Here is a 13,586-nt window from a genome sequence, read left to right on the forward strand (position 1 = left end):
GAAAAGCCTTTCTCATACCGCACACAAAACTAAATGCCAGATGAATTAGATATCCTTATGTATTTGTTAAGAAATAAAAATATTAGAAGTATTTTAAAAATAGTAACTCAATTTTTAAGCAAGAAATAACTTAGTTTCATGGAGGCTAAATACTTTTTTATGGCAAGAGATACCATAAATTGTGTTAAGATTCAACTGAGAGAGATTTGGGTTAAAGATTGAAGACGGTACACAACTCCTTCTGGAAATGCTGCCAATATGATATTCGAGGGATTAAAATGAAAGTAAAGAAATTTGTTATTAAAGGTACACAAATGACTATGGTGATGACGTTAATGTGAGAGTGTAAAGGCAAAAAATTAAGAAACTGTAAACGCAATGTGATAACTGCCTTAGCTGACCCGAGAGTACTGAATCCCAAACTAACAACGGGTAAAGGCGAAATAAATTTGTTCTGGACCAGCAAGTACAATCTGAAAAAGGAGGCGAAATTAGGGCTCGGAACTAGAGTACTCTTTGAAAGTCTGTTTTTGAAGTAATTAGCCTCACCTGGTAGCCTCTGCCCACTTAGCATAGCCAGATGCTTGCCTTTCTCAACTCTGGCTAAAGACTAGACCTTTATTATTTAAAAAAAGGTAAAACACACTATATGCTAACTAGAATTTAAATAAAAATTTGAAGAAAAAACTTGGAGACAGACAAAATTAACCATTTTACGTCATCTTTTTGCTAACAAATTGCAACAGAGATAACGTGAGCTTATTCAACCTTCAGTAATCCTTGGTAGAATATAAGTTTCATATTTAATGCTGATTAAAAAATAAATAAAAAAAACCAAAACTTAAAAATAAAAAAGGTAAAACAGAATTCTCTGCACCAGGGAGACTAGACACAATTGAGCATAAAGCCAACATTTGGAATATAAAAGGATGAGGTGAAAGGCTGCCTATATAATAAACTTTTAGACCTCTAGCCTTTTCTCCTACTTGGTTCTCATAGTATTGTCAACCAGGATTATATGATCCAGATAACATTATCTGAGGACTACAGCCATTCCTAGATTTCGAATAAGTTCAGCTATTACTTCCTTAAATATTTTTCTATCTACCCCCTACTCTCCTTCAAGGCCTCCAATTACAGTTGCATGAAATCACTCGTTCATGTTCCTCAATCACTTCATCTCTACTCTTTTTCTTTCTGTCTTTTTTCTTTGCTTTAGTGTAGTTTTATTACTATGCCTTAAAGTTCACTTATCCTTTCTTCTGCAAAGTCTAATAAGTCTTTACCCCCATTTCGTACATTTTTCATTTCAGGCATTATATTTTAAATCTCTAAAAGTTACATGTTGTTCTTTTCAGTATCTTCTATTTCATTCCTCATGTTATTTTCCTTTAAATTCTAGAACATACTTAAAATATTTGTTGTTAAGTTCCTTATCTTCAATTTCTATAATCTCTGCTATTTCTGGTTCTGCTTATATTGACTAGTTTTCCTCTAGCTTATGGATCACAATTTGTTGCCTTCTCATACATATTATAAGTGGGTATAAGATATATGCAGAGAAATGCAAATATTATAAGAACTCAGCTCAATGATTTCTCACAATGTGAAAACATTTGTATAAGCAGACCAGAGCTCAAGAAACAAATATTACCAGTTCTACCACCTAAGCCCCTATTATGCCAATCTAATCCATATAAACCCAATGATATTCCATCATTGCTTGAAGTGTAAGTTTTCTGCCCTAATTCTCTTTGAACCGTCTTATAGTCATGCTGGTTTAATTATTAAGAAGTTAATTAATTTGACACTTTGTATAAGAGTCATGTTTTTAATTTTCTATAATCATACTCCTACAAGGTATAAACAAATAACATGGTTATGTTTTGCTGTCATTGTGATTAGTCATTATCTCCTAGAAAGATATACGGAAGTATTTATGGATGAAATGATATGACATGTAGGTTACACTTTAAAGTCATCTATTGGAGAAGGAATATGAAGTGGAGGAGAAAAAATGATTATATGTAGATAACTATTGAAACTGTGTGATCACTGTTGACGCTGGATAATTTACAGGATTATACTATTTTTTGAGAATTTCTATTTAAAAATATCTTTTAAATAGAGATAAAGATAAGTAGAGTAGAGGCAGACAGGGAGAGAGACAGATACAAAGAGCAATGGAACCCTTATTTTTTATTCCAAATTGGTGATGGTGTGATTCAAAGAAATCACACTGCATAAGAAAGAATAACAAACAAATTAAATTTTAAAAAGCTGGAGCAGCCCAGAGACTGCCTTTACAGGATTGTCACTTGCAGCTACATTGCATGAAATGAGGCCCCACTCTGCAGGGCCTAATGTAATTCTGGAAGTAAGAATGGTTCTAGGTTATATTAAATCTCACTGCACACTGGGGTAAAATACTCCACAAATCTCTGAGTAATCAATTATTGGCTTCTGATAAAGAGCCAATATCAATTTAACAAAAACAACCAGAGTTTGCCGTCCAGAATAAAGAAAATTATCATCATTCTCCTCTGGCATTCAGTTGTGAGTCAAAGAAAGCACTAGGCAGCTTGAGGGTCGTGACCATTAGATATGCCCCCAGAGACAAATACAGGTTGTCACCTGCATGGTATAGACTGAGGAGAGGTTGATAAAGTGCTTGGAGGTGAATAATACTAGCAGTGTATGTTGGGGTACATTGTTTCCCTGGAAACATAACTCTTATAGAGTGCCGTTTCAGTGCTAAGGTACTGAAAATGCTGAGTTGCCAGTAATAAAATGTCACTGTTGACAGCCTTTACCAAAAATAACATTGGAGCACAATGATAAAAGTAAGGTTTTTCTTTTTTTCTCTTTTTTAAAGATTTTATTTTGTTGAGAGAGAGAACATGAACAGAGAGGGGGCAGAAGGAGAGGGACAAGCAGACTCCCCACTGAGCAGGGAGCCCCAAGTGGGGCTTGATCCCAGGACCCTGAGATCATGACCTGAGGCGAAGTCAGATGCTTAGCCGAATGAGCCACACAGGAGCCCCCAAAATAAGGTTTTTCTTAACCCTCAAATGCTTAATTCTGGAGGACTTAGAAAATTCTTCTACATTTCTCTTTCTCTTTTAAACACGTTTCTTCACCTGGAAGAGTAATGGTAGTGTGTATCTGTCAGTCTATTCTTGTATTGCCTTTCACTAGTGTATCCTGCACACACAGAGTCAGAGGAAAATGTATAGAAATACGAAGTCTTTTGGAAGCACAATATTAAGACCATAAAAGAATCCAGATTCAATTGCACTTCAGCCCTATATAGTTTCTTTGCAAAATTTCCTTTGTGATGCTTCTTCAGAGGTTGTCCTGGTGATAAGGCAAAGATTTAGAGTCACTGTTTGATCATGAGGTTGCACGCAGACCACCGTTTAACGAGTCTCTGGTTCCTACAGTGTAAGGGGATGCCTGGCTGTAGCTCTAACTGGCTTTTGATGCGTTCAGCTGGACGTGAATCCATTAAGGTTCAAGTAGGTTTGCTAAACTTAAGTCATCTTTCTGGAGAGGGTTTACGAAAGCTTGCTTCTGTAAAGTATACATCAGTTTGGAAATTCGCCTCCAGGATCCTCTTTGCTTTCTCCTATCAACATTATTGTTTAAGAAATTCCTTTGTTGAGCTTTCAAAGAGAGTCACAAATAGAAAATCCATATTACTCAATGGCAAATTTCTGCAAGGATTGGCAGCATACACGAAGAGAACTGTATATTCTTTTAGATATGTCAAGGGCTGAGCAGTTTCTGAATTTAGATATTTATAAATCTCTCTTGAAGAATATATGATTGTATGAATAATACTCATCAGCATAATATGAAGAATAAAGATTAAAATGGGCAATAATTAAGATTAGGTAGACAAAAGATAAATACTCGGTAATAAACAATGAACTATTATATAAATGTTATGTCGCATGTACACATGCACATGTGTATTTATACACATATATGCATACCTTTCAAGAGTGAACACTATTGCAAAGGTTTTTAAATGTACAATTTCATAAGCTTCCTTTCCCATTAAAGCATTCTAGAGAAGTGAGCATATTGGAGTCAAACAAGAAATGAGATGTGTGTGTGTGTATGTGTGTGTGTGTGTTGTGGGAACATGAAAAAACAAGAACATAAAAATAAGTGAAACACATAGTTTTCCATTTTTTTTTTCAAATTCTGCCTTGACTTGTGTTTGTTTTGCTTGATCCATTTATAGTCTCCAGTTCTTTCCAATACAGTTAACATGATCCCAACACAATTTGTAATGCCTTTGTCTTGTTTGCTCTTTGGTATGGTCTGCAATTGGCAGTCACTTTAAAGTCAGTGACCCATTCATTTAAAGTTATCTTTCTGATGCTTTTTTTGGGGGGGACTGCTATCAAATTAGGCATAAGTTATTTTTCAGCATAGGAGGTGACATTTTATTTCTGTAAGATCATATAATAACCCATTTTGGTGAAAGAAGGTATATTTCCTGTATGACTTAGAAAATATATAGCAACCTGTCTTAGGTTTCCCAACCACACTGTAAACAAGGCAAGGGGGAGCTTTGGTTTGCTGCTTCTTCTTTTTTTTTTTTAAACCTGTATTAAGTAATACTCTGTACTGTTCACTTTATAAACATTATCTCTAATCTTTAAATAAACTTTCAGGGGCTCCTGGGTGGCGCAGTCGTTGAGCGTCTGCCTTCGGCTCAGGGAGTGATCCCCGCGTTATGGGATCGAGCCCCGCATCAGGCTCTTTCACTGGGAGCCTGCTTCTTCCTCTCCCGCTCCCCCTGCTTGTGTTCCCTCTCTCTCTGGCTGTCTCTCTCTGTCAAATAAATAAAATCTTAAAAAAAAATAATAACCTTTCAGAAAAACAATGATCTTTGTCCTTATTTTCCTGATGAGGAACCTGTAGCTCAGAGGTTTAAGTAACGTGTTCACAGTCCCACAGCCAGCAAGTGTTCCTGGGCATTAGATCGCACGCTCTTTTGTGACTCCTTTTCTTTCCCTCCTTGGCAAACTACTCAAATGAAGTAGATTACGCCACTTAGAAGTATCTTCCTTCACAAATACAATAACCAAAGTAAACCAGGAAAGGGGACAAGAGATTTTACAGGTTAGCATATTCTCTAGGACAGGAAACACGGATTTTGTCTCTTTTGTAGTGGTTAGGGGTTATGTACACGGGCTTACGTAGTCACTGTGCCTTTTACTAGCTCTTTAATAGCAGCAGGTTACTAACCTGGGACTCTGTTTACTCATCTATACATTGGGGAAATAATAGTACCAATTTTGTAGTGGCATTCTGCAGATTACGTAGGAAAATAAATATGAAGTGCCAAGCACATTGGCACATGGAAAGCATCTGCAAATATAAGCTAGGTAACCAGTTAATACTAATGTTGACTCAATATTCAACAAAGAGTTGTGATTACGGTGAGGTTGAGAAAAAATATGGCTTGAATGTAATGGCTGACAGCCTTGTGACTCAAAGTGTGTTTCCCGGAATAGCAGAATCAGCATCACCTGGCCACTTTCTAAATGCCAACTTCTGGGCCCCACCCAGATGTACTGAATCAGAATCTCTGGGACGGGGCAGAGCTGCTGTGTGTTTTAAGCATTCCAGATGCTTCTTATGTTTGCTACTGTTAAAGTCACTGACGCAGAAGTTAGCAAGTATACTTAATCACTTTACATATTGTCTACCACTTTATTAGTAAACACTGTGTGAACTGATAAACACTGCTACTCAGTTATTGAATCCTTTGTGACCCATACACAGTATGCACTTATAAAGATGCTGAGGACTACGATTCCTTGGTAGCAGCGATGGTCTGTCATATACGTTTGGCCTCAGAGTGTAGGACACATACTGGGAATTCAAGGCATAGTTTTACTTGATTAATTGATTTTGCTAAGTTTCTGTTAATTAACTGGCAAATCTACTTACTTTACTATGTTTAAAACATATTAAGCTTATTTCACATTAAATATAGATTTTATAGCTAAATCAAAATATAAATTTCAGAGGACTTCATAGATACATAAGAGAAACATATTTTTGTCTCAGAAATATCCTGAGTTTGTTTTTCAGTGGGGGAGTAGGGTGGGCTTTTGTTTATTTGTTTGGTTATGTGTTTGACTCTGAAGAAGCGCCGTGGGAAGAAAAAGATCAAAGAGAAACATGGTGAATTGGTCCTATTAATACATGTCACACTGCATGGGGACTATCAAAGGGGAATTTGGTAAAATAATGGCCGATATTTAGATCCATGAATCAGAACATGCTATAGAGAACAATTACACAATAATTGTTTTATTTTTCTCAGAAAATGCACATTGAAGTGCTAATTAAACTTCAAGCACAAAGAGCCAGATTGCTAACTTCGCTATAATCATGATCGTGATCATTGTCAAGTACTGCTTAAGCACCTATGATGCTGGGGTATTATGCTAAGATGCTGCAATTTTATTAAAATTATGTAACGTATTTAAGAGATGGGGAAATAATCAGGTATGGGCCCTGATTACCATTTTTTTTTTTCCATTTGAGAGTCTTTATTTACACTTGAGAGCAGCGTGGCATATGAGAAAGAGCTAGGCCACTATGGTCAAATGGACCTGAGTGACTGTGGAAAAATGTCTATCATCACAACGCAGTGTTATAAAATTCCAGCACAGTGCTTATTACATAAGATGTGCTTACTGAAAGTTATTACTGTCGTCATAGCTATGATGATGATGATGATGAAGATAATGTGTCTTTGCAGGTGCACAAGCACTCGACAGGCCAACGCTCTCCCTTCACGCTGACAAGGAAGTAACTGCCTATGTCATCTGAAACGTTTTCTCGGTCTCCAGTTTCTAAATGCTCCAAAAATAGTGTAATTATGTTTGGAAAAGTAAACCTGAAAGGAAATTGCTTCTTAGAAACCCAAAGAAATAAACACAAAATGCCAGGCCATCACAACATTGTATAAAATGCTCCTATAACAGACATTTTAGCTCAGTAGCCAGAATCCTTGACTTAAAAGGGCAACATTTTCATTGAAAAGTGGTTATAGCTTAATGGAGTTTACTATGAGCAAATTAGAAAAAAAGCAAAGAGAGTAAGATCGTGACCTCTACACGTACTTAGTCAGATTGCTAATTCTGCAAGTCGATTAATCAAGAATGGATGCTGCCACATTTGCTGAAGTGTGAATATATGCACCTATGACTACACATACGTAGTCATGAAAGAATCAGACCACTAACTTGCTTTATTCTTAAAATAAATGCTACATCTTAAAGAAAAGGATGGTTCCTTTAATCCACTTTAATTCATCCAAGGACGCAAGAGCTAAGGCTTTGGCTTCATCAGACAGTTCAGCCTACCTGCATCACTTATTCAGTGCAAGCTACTTAGCCTTCCTGAAAATCAGTATCACCATCTGTACAATGGGACTGATAATAGTGTGTACTTAGTAGGATTGTTATGGGGACTAAAGAGAATAATTTTACATGTCCTTTGCATGTAGTAAGTGCTCAATAAGTGTTAACTTTTATTATAAATTACACACAAAATAAGAAGAACCAACATTCCTTTCCTACAAATTACCCTTAATTAATACCTCTTCATCTTAATATTGTGTTGTCCTAGCCCCAAAAACAACTCAACAAAGAAAAAATAATAACAAAGGGAAATCTCTTTCAGGAATAGAATTATGGAAATGTCAAAGATAAGATTGAAAAAATTGATGATAAATCAAGAATTCAAAACTGCAAATAGAGGATATTAACTGATTTCAAAAATATTTTCCATTTCCATACAAAGATATTACACTATCTTACCACAAATTGTATTACCACTGAATTCAGAGTAAACCTAAGTCTCCCTTCCTAATGTTTGGAGCCATATAACATATTCCTTATCCTCATTTTCTCTTTTAGCTGTTTAAGCTGAAATACAAGTCTAAAATATCAGACTTTAGCTTCTGAGAATATTAAGTGGAACCATTCTATTTGAGGAATATTTATTTTTCCATAGTCACGTTATGTTTCCATTTTTTTAAAAAAGGAAAAAAAATAAAGGCAAATGGTTTAGATTTTTAAAAAGGGTTTTTTTTTTTTTTCTTTTTTGTCAGCTTTGGAAGAAGAACATGACAAAAGAACACCTCATCTTTGGGAAAACAGCAAAAGGCAAAAACATATCATCACGAACAGAAGCTAAATTACACAGTAGAGTTGAGCTACTAAGATATAATTGATTCTGCCAGGATAAAAATGGAACAGAACCACGAGATTATAATGAGAATCATTTTGGTACTAAAGAAGACCCCTTCAACAATGGGTGTGCATTCGAATCCTAGTGTGATCATTATAGGCTCATTTTCCTTGTTCGTGTTCCCATGATAAAGGCCTTAAAAGAAGCACTGGCATTTTAAATTGCTCAGTCTCGCTTGCTTAAATTTTTTTTTCTTCCTTCTTAGGTAAAATTATATTCTTGTGTTACTAGAAGAATGTTTTGGAGAGCAAGTACTCTGAATATATCGTGGCCAACAGTGAAGGCAGCGCTGGAGGATTAGGGTGATGACAAGGGAAGAGAAATTACCTGTGGGCATTTGCTCCAAGGTCCCCACTCGGACATGACACATTCACTGGGACACAGAAGAGAGCAGGACTGGGTTTCCGGGGGAATTTCATCCTGGCTGCACAGGCTGTTATCCACGGCTCCCCCTACACTATCAGCAGCATTCACACATCTGCAAGGCAAGACCAAGGATGAAACAGTGGAGACTTAAAACAGTGGAGAATAAATTTAAAATAGTTATACCATAGTTACTTACCCCTCAAAGATAATTACACATAAAATAAAACCGGCAGAGAAATCAAAGGGGAAAAAAGTTCCATCTTCAGCCAGCTGACCTTTATTGAGTGCTAACCCTCCAGTTAGCAGAGCGAGAGAGAACAATGGGAAGACTGAGGTCCACTGCCATCCTTGAAGAACTCTCCATCTCACGAGACCTACGCTATTTTTACTCAGGTCCAGCACAGAGTGAATTTTCTTTTTACTGTAACAATTCTTAAAGGCTCTTCTCTGAACGAGTTCATCACTTTGTAATAGTGAGAGCCTTCCTAGTTTCTGTGACTCTTAGACTTTTCCTACACTTCTATCTCACATCATCCAAATAATCTCTGTCCAGCACATCCGAGGTCATGACCAAGGACTGTGAAGCTTAACCGAACGTGTTTTTCTTTCAGGTATTTTCTGCATTTCAGTAAGGAATTTTGGTATCATAAACCAAAGGGCAATATGTAAGCTTTTCCATAAGGCACCTGAACACACGGTATCCAGATGCTTGCCCTAATCTGTATCGGGCTTTGAGATAATTTGAGATAAGTGCTGGCAAAGGCCAGACGCTACTGATTCAAAATCAAACCAAAACCAAAGTGTTACACCACTATACGTCCACTAGAATGGCTTCAATAAAAAATACAGAAAACATCAAGGGTTGGCAAGAACATGCAACAACTGTAACTCTTCTCACTCTGCTGTTTGGAGCATAGACTCTTTGGAAAACTAGTTGGCAGTATCTACGAAAGGGCAATACATACATATCACGTGACCCAACAATTCTATGCCTATTTACATACACAAAAGAAATGTGTATGAATGTGCATGAGAAAAGAAAAAAAAAACCTGATAGAAAGTATTCGTATTAGCACTGATCATAATCATCCAAGCTAGAAAGAGTCCAAATATTCATCAAGGTCAATAGATAAATATATTGTGGTAAATGGTGGGAATGCATGAGCTACTGTCACATGACAGAGCATGGGTGGAGCACAAAAATTGAATGCTGCACAAAAGAAGCTAGACTCAAAAGAATATACTGTATGATTTCATTCATAGAAAGCAATAGGCAATATTCATCTATGCCATCAGAAGTCAGAATAGTGGTTACCTATGGGGGAATGGGTACTTACTGCTAGGGGCTTAAGGTAGTCCTGGTAATATTTTGTTTCTTGGCCTCTGAGCTGGTTACACAGTTGCATCCCTGTTGTGAAGATCATTCAACTATACCCTGTAAGTGGGCATTTCTCCATATTTATATTAAATCTGTTAAGAATTTTATGTTTGAATTATTTTTTCAAAAATGATTAAGAAAGACTAGCTACATGCAAGCTTCTTTTGTGAGGCATGGAATACAAGCTTAGTATTTGTTAATAATAATTCATTTAGTAAATATTTTTGGGAGCTGACTGTGTATCAGGCCCTTGCCTGGCTGCTGGAGTACAGACCAAAAAAAAAAAAAAAAAAAGAAAGAAAGAAAAGAAAAAGAAAAAAGAGATAAGATCCCTATTGTTATGACACTTTTCTTCCAGTGATAATAATCAAAGTGAAGGTGACAATGACAATGAGATAAGTGGTGCCATTTGCTGATCTGATCACTTGAGACACAATGCCACAGTCAAGGAGGAAGCGTTTTAAGACAGATATGATGGAGAGCTATTGGTGCCCCCCAAATCATGCTAGGCTAGAATGAATTATCCTATACATTAGGAGTTTCTTTTATACATACAATTTTTTTTAATTCAGGAAAATTGCAAAGTCGTCTATTACCTTGTATAAAACAAAGTAAGCTTTATGAGGTGCCAAGTAATGAAAAACTGTACCTTGTATAAACAAGGTTAACACAGAACAGAAGAGGTAAGTAATGTCTTCTAATATAGGGCGGCACGGTATAGAGTCATCTATGGGCTTCAATTTCTTTTGTGGTAATAGTAAATAGTGGAAAGAGGGACCACGAAATAGCTTATGTGTCTTGTTCCGGACAAACGTAAAAGCTGGAAACTGCTTTCCTTCTTGCCTGCACACTCTCTGGTGATGTCCTTTTATTACTTCACTGAGAAGAAGAGAGAAGACTTCTGGTCAGTGGTGTCCAGTTGAATGTATGCATTTGTTATATTAGTCATATTAGTCACTCCTAATATGCCACAAAACAATCGTAAGGAATTTGTTACAAAAAACACAAAAAACCCCACAAACACAGAAAAATCCAAAACCCAAGGTGGGGGGAATGGCATTACCTTACAAGGACAAAAAACATGAGAGAGGACAAAGACAACAAATGGAAAATAGATGAACCAGAGGTAACTCACTTAGCATACCAAGACAGCTGAAATACTAAGACTTCGAGGAGAAACAAAGAAAGTAACTCCATTTACACCACAGAACACATCAAAAATTCAGGAACTTGTGGCACTGAGTACTTCTGGAAATGTGGATGAAGGTGATGCTGAAAAACTGGAAGATTTACTGAAAGTATGTTTAAGAAGTACCTGGGCCCTCGGATCTCCCATAATCCACAGCTAGGTGATGCCCCCACCCCAGAGGTAACTGAAGGTTTATTATCTGGAGAGGGTCACAAAAAGAGTCATTCTTTGGACTAGAGAACACATGGCTCACTTAAGGATGAGAATATCATATCGAAAACAAGGGTTTAAGTACAAGTTAACACACTGGAAGAATTTTCACAAACCTAGTGGTTTAAAGAATGAATATCATTATTTTATTATTTTGTAGTAATAGATTCTGTAGTATAGAAATCCAACATGGATCCCACAAAGCTAACATTAGTGCTTTGGTAGAGCTGGATTGCTTTCTGGAGGCTCTAGAGGAGATACCACTTCCTTACCTTTTTCCAGATTCCAGGGGCCACCCGCATTCCCTGGGCATGGCCCCATTCTCCATCTTCGAAACCAACAGACTTGCATCTGTGATCACATTTTCCTCTTTCTCTCCCATTTCCTGTTTCATGTTTAAGAATCCTTGTGAATAAACTGTCCCTGCCCAGACAATTCAGAAATATCTTCCGGCTCAAAATCCCAACCTAATCCCATTTGCAAAGTCCCTTTTGCTATATAAGGTAACAGATTCACAGATTTCAAGGATGAGAATGTGAACATCTTGGGGGGGGGCACAATTCTGTCTACTACATCAACAACCTTCTTCCATTAGGTTCCCAAAACACTGGCTGCTAGGATGATCTACTTCATGCATAATTTATGAAAAGACTTTTCTGGGGATTCCAACAAGCCGAAGAGTAAAGACTTAAAAAGACTGAAATTAGGAAGATTGGTAGGGGAAGAAAGGGATAAAGAAAGGGGGGGGGTAATCAGAAGGGGGAATGAAGCATGAGAGACTATGGACTATGAGAAACAAACTGAGGGCCTCAGAGGGGAGGGGGGTGAGGGAATGGGATAGACTGGTGATGGGTAGTAAGGAGGGCACGTATTGCATGGTGCACTGGGTGTTATACGCAACTAATCAATCATCGAACTTTACATCAGAAACCAGGGATGTACTGTATGGTGACTAACATAACATAATAAAAAAAAATTAAAAAAAAAAAAAGACTGAAATTGAAAATGTTCCCAAATGAAAATACCCCTGCAGTTACCTATCCTGCATCATCAATTTCCATTCCATATGTTCCTTCAATTGTCACCTCATTTCTACTCAAAACTCAGTGCAAAACTGCTTTGAAGCATATTTTGCTATTCCCACAGCCTTCCCCCCACTTCCTTCACGACTATCTCTTGAATTTCGTTTAATCACATTTTTATTACCATTCCAGAGAAACCTCTTCTCTGGATCATTAACAGACTCCCCATTGCCAAACTCAACGGTCAATGGTCATCTTAGTAAATTTCTGAGAACATTTGAAACAACTGATGGCTGGCTTTTTCTTGAAAAGTCCTCTTGCCTTCCCATTTTCTTGGTTTTCCTCATTCTCTTGCTCAGTCTCATTTGTAGAGCCTTCTCTTTGCTATCACCTATGAATATTGGAGTTCCCCAGGACTCAATTTCTTATGTCTTTTCTTATCAATATATATCAAATGTATAAGCTGTTGATGCCCAAATTTATACAACAGTCTCTCTCTGAACTCCAGTCCGTATTGTCACAGTTGGAAGGCAAATTTAATGTGTTCAAAAGCTAGCTTTTGATTTTCTCTCAAACTTGCTTCTAATATTCCTCATCTCAACAAATGGCACCATCATTCCTATGATTGTTAGGCACTAAACCTAGCAGTCATCTTTGATGCTTTTCTTTCTTCCACATTCTACAATCACTTTATAAATAAATCCTGTGGTCTGTACCTTCCAAATACAGTCCAGATGTGACCTTCTCACTACCTTCATTATTACCAAGCCCAGTCCAACCATCAGGGTCTCCCACCTGGAATACTTGAATGTCTTTGAAACCTTCATCTCTGCTTCTATTTATATACCCCAAAATACCTTCTCTACATCCGACAAGGTCCTTTCAAATGTAAATAAGACTATGTCATTTCCTCTGTCTCAAACATTTCATGGCTTCAAGTGGCAGTTAGAAAAAAATCCTTTTACCTCGTTTTAGAAGACTGTATGATTTGAGTACTGGCATCAGCTATACAGGACACCTTCTTATTCATCTTGTTATAACAAGCCAAGAAGGTTTCTGCTTTGGATACTCTTTCTCCCTGGGATTTCTTTCTACAGATCTTTATATTCATTCAGGTCTCTCATTTTATTCA

The 13,586-nt window shown here is 37.0% G+C and overlaps 1 protein-coding gene across 1 annotated transcript in view; it reads right to left on the reverse strand.

Annotated features, from left to right (window-relative positions):
• The window catches only part of THSD7B (thrombospondin type 1 domain containing 7B), a 699,268-nt gene that overhangs the window by 76,798 nt on the left and 608,884 nt on the right, over positions 1–13,586 (reverse strand). Inside the window, exon 16 of the mRNA XM_040645418.1 lies at positions 8,617–8,767. Coding sequence (XP_040501352.1) covers positions 8,617–8,767 — 151 coding nt within the window. The remainder of the gene's footprint in view (positions 1–8,616; positions 8,768–13,586) is intronic.

The sequence above is a fragment of the Ursus maritimus genome, unplaced genomic scaffold (genome assembly GCF_017311325.1).
Source record: "Ursus maritimus isolate PB19 unplaced genomic scaffold, ASM1731132v1 scaffold_1, whole genome shotgun sequence".
In the NCBI taxonomy this organism is placed as follows: Eukaryota; Metazoa; Chordata; class Mammalia; order Carnivora; family Ursidae; genus Ursus; species Ursus maritimus.